Raw genomic sequence first — 2,214 nt, forward strand, 5'->3', positions numbered from 1 at the left:
AACATGCTGGCGCTGGAGAGCTACATCGTACATGAAGGCTTTACTGAAGATTACTTCAACAAGGACATCGCCCTCTTGCGTCTGGAGGAGGCCCTGGACCTCACGTCGCCCCCGGAGGTCCGACCCGTGTGCCTGCCCTCGGACACGACGAAGGTCCACGAAGGACAAATCGGAAAAGCTATCGGCTGGGGAGACACGTCCAACGGGAAGGACAAATACCGTAGCGTCGTTCGAGAAGTCGACATCCCCATCGTCGAGTGCGGACGCAAGAAGATAGCCGGTGTTTTGATCGCACCTCTCATGCTCTGCGCAGGTTTGAAAAGCGGCGGGAAGGACGCTTGTTACGGCGACTCGGGGGGCCCTCTCATGGTGAAAGAAGGCGGGAGATACACCCTGGTGGGGATCGTCTCTTTCGGCGACGAGTGCGGCACACACAGGCGTCTACACGAGGATTACTGGCAATCTGGAATGGATCAGCACCAGCACTGCTGAAATAAGCTATTGTCACTAGTATTTTTGTGGGGTGTTATTGCTTGTTATGTGCAGAGTTGTAGAAATTTGTATATATATATATATATATATATATATATATATATATATATATATATATATATATATATATATATATGTGTGTGTGTGTGTGTGTGTGTGTGTGTGTGTGTGTGTGTGTGTGTGTATGTGTGTGTGTGTGTGTGTGTGTGTGTGTGTGTTGTGTGTGGTGTGTGTGTGTGGGTGTACCACGTCTGCCTCCCACTAATATTATATGCTCGACGTTGTTCAAATAAAAACAGACGAAATCGGACCCATTTTTGTTTCATGGAAAACGCTAACGACTGTGTATGAGGACGTTTGTCAATTTGTCAAAAGGATAGCTGAGAACTGACACCAAACAACCAGGAAGACCTTGGAATTCGTGCGAACCTTGATTGAGAACAATATAATTTATTCCAGCACTTACACTGAGACTAGTAGACAACAAGGACCATTATTTCAGACTTTACGAGGAAATTGGTATAGAGCTTGAGCTTTTTATTTCGAGTAGCAAAAGCGTTTTGCAGAGACGTCCTCCCACAACAAGCACTTGTATTTTCAAAACTCCTTTACAAAACTCCGTATCCCAAAGTGGATTATCAAGGCCAGTTTGATTGTTCTACGATATGCAAATACTAAAGGTGTCTGAATATACACAGTGCCTTTTCTATGAATTACTAAGTGGATTCCAAGAATCAAATAATATCATACAAGGAAATTAAGTTATATCTTATCTAAGATTATTCAGACACAAATCCCAGACAGATATCATTACACAAGTATTTGCTCTTCAAAAGTTGTTACTCGTCAGTTAAAATATCAATTCCTCAATATTTCAGTGTGTGTGTGTGTGTGTGCGTGTGTGTGCGTGTGTGCGTGCGTGTGCGTGTACGTGCGTGTGTGTACGTGCGTGTGTGTACGTGCGTGCGTGTGCGTTCGTGCGTGCGTGCGTGTGTATGTGTGTGTGTGTGTGCGTGTGCGTGCGTGTGTGTATGTTTGCAAATGTATGCATTTTTAAGAAATAATCGATACAACATAGTGCTTGTCCAGTAGGTTCATACTTCCATCTATAAACACGTGTATCTAGATGAAAAGTTGGACAGTCGTTCAATAGTTAATTGATCTGTAAGGATATTAATGTACTTCTATATATTTGTTCTTGTTTATGGAGGGGAGGGGGGGTAGGGAGATGTAAAAATTGGGAAAAAAGGAGATACCGAGAATGAGAGAAACAGAGAGACAGAGCAAGAGAGGGACAGAGAAATAATACTAGGTGAAGAGAAAGAGAAAGAAGGAGAAAGACAAAGGAAAGAGAGAAGGGGAGGAGAAAGAAAGAGGAAGAATATGTATGTGTATATATATATATATATATATATATTATATATTTTATAAAATATATATATATATATATATATATATATGTATTGTGTGTGTGGGGTGTGTGGTGCGCGACGTAGCAGACGGGACCGGTGACCTCACCTTGCTCCCCCCATACTTCCTCCAGCTACTTCAGTCACTTCCGGCAGCTGGGACGGTCACTACTTATACCGAGAATGACCTTGCTTAGGACAGTTCGTGGCCAGCGCCCGACGTGGTAAGGTCGGCCTAGCCTCCGGCTTCAGGCGGCCTCCCCTAGCCTCAGGCGGGTCAGCTTGACACATGACACCGCGCGCACCGCTTTAC

At 44.1% G+C, this 2,214-nt stretch overlaps 1 protein-coding gene across 1 annotated transcript; it reads left to right on the forward strand.

Moving 5' to 3' along the window:
- The first annotated feature begins 3 nt into the window (after positions 1–3).
- On the forward strand, positions 4–492 carry LOC119568092 (coagulation factor XII-like). The gene has a single exon (XM_037916491.1). It carries the CDS (start codon positions 4–6, stop codon positions 490–492), a length of 489 nt encoding a protein of 162 aa, XP_037772419.1.
- Positions 493–2,214: the final 1,722 nt, after the last annotated feature.

Source organism: Penaeus monodon, chromosome 43, assembly GCF_015228065.2.
Source record: "Penaeus monodon isolate SGIC_2016 chromosome 43, NSTDA_Pmon_1, whole genome shotgun sequence".
Taxonomy (NCBI): Eukaryota; Metazoa; Arthropoda; class Malacostraca; order Decapoda; family Penaeidae; genus Penaeus; species Penaeus monodon.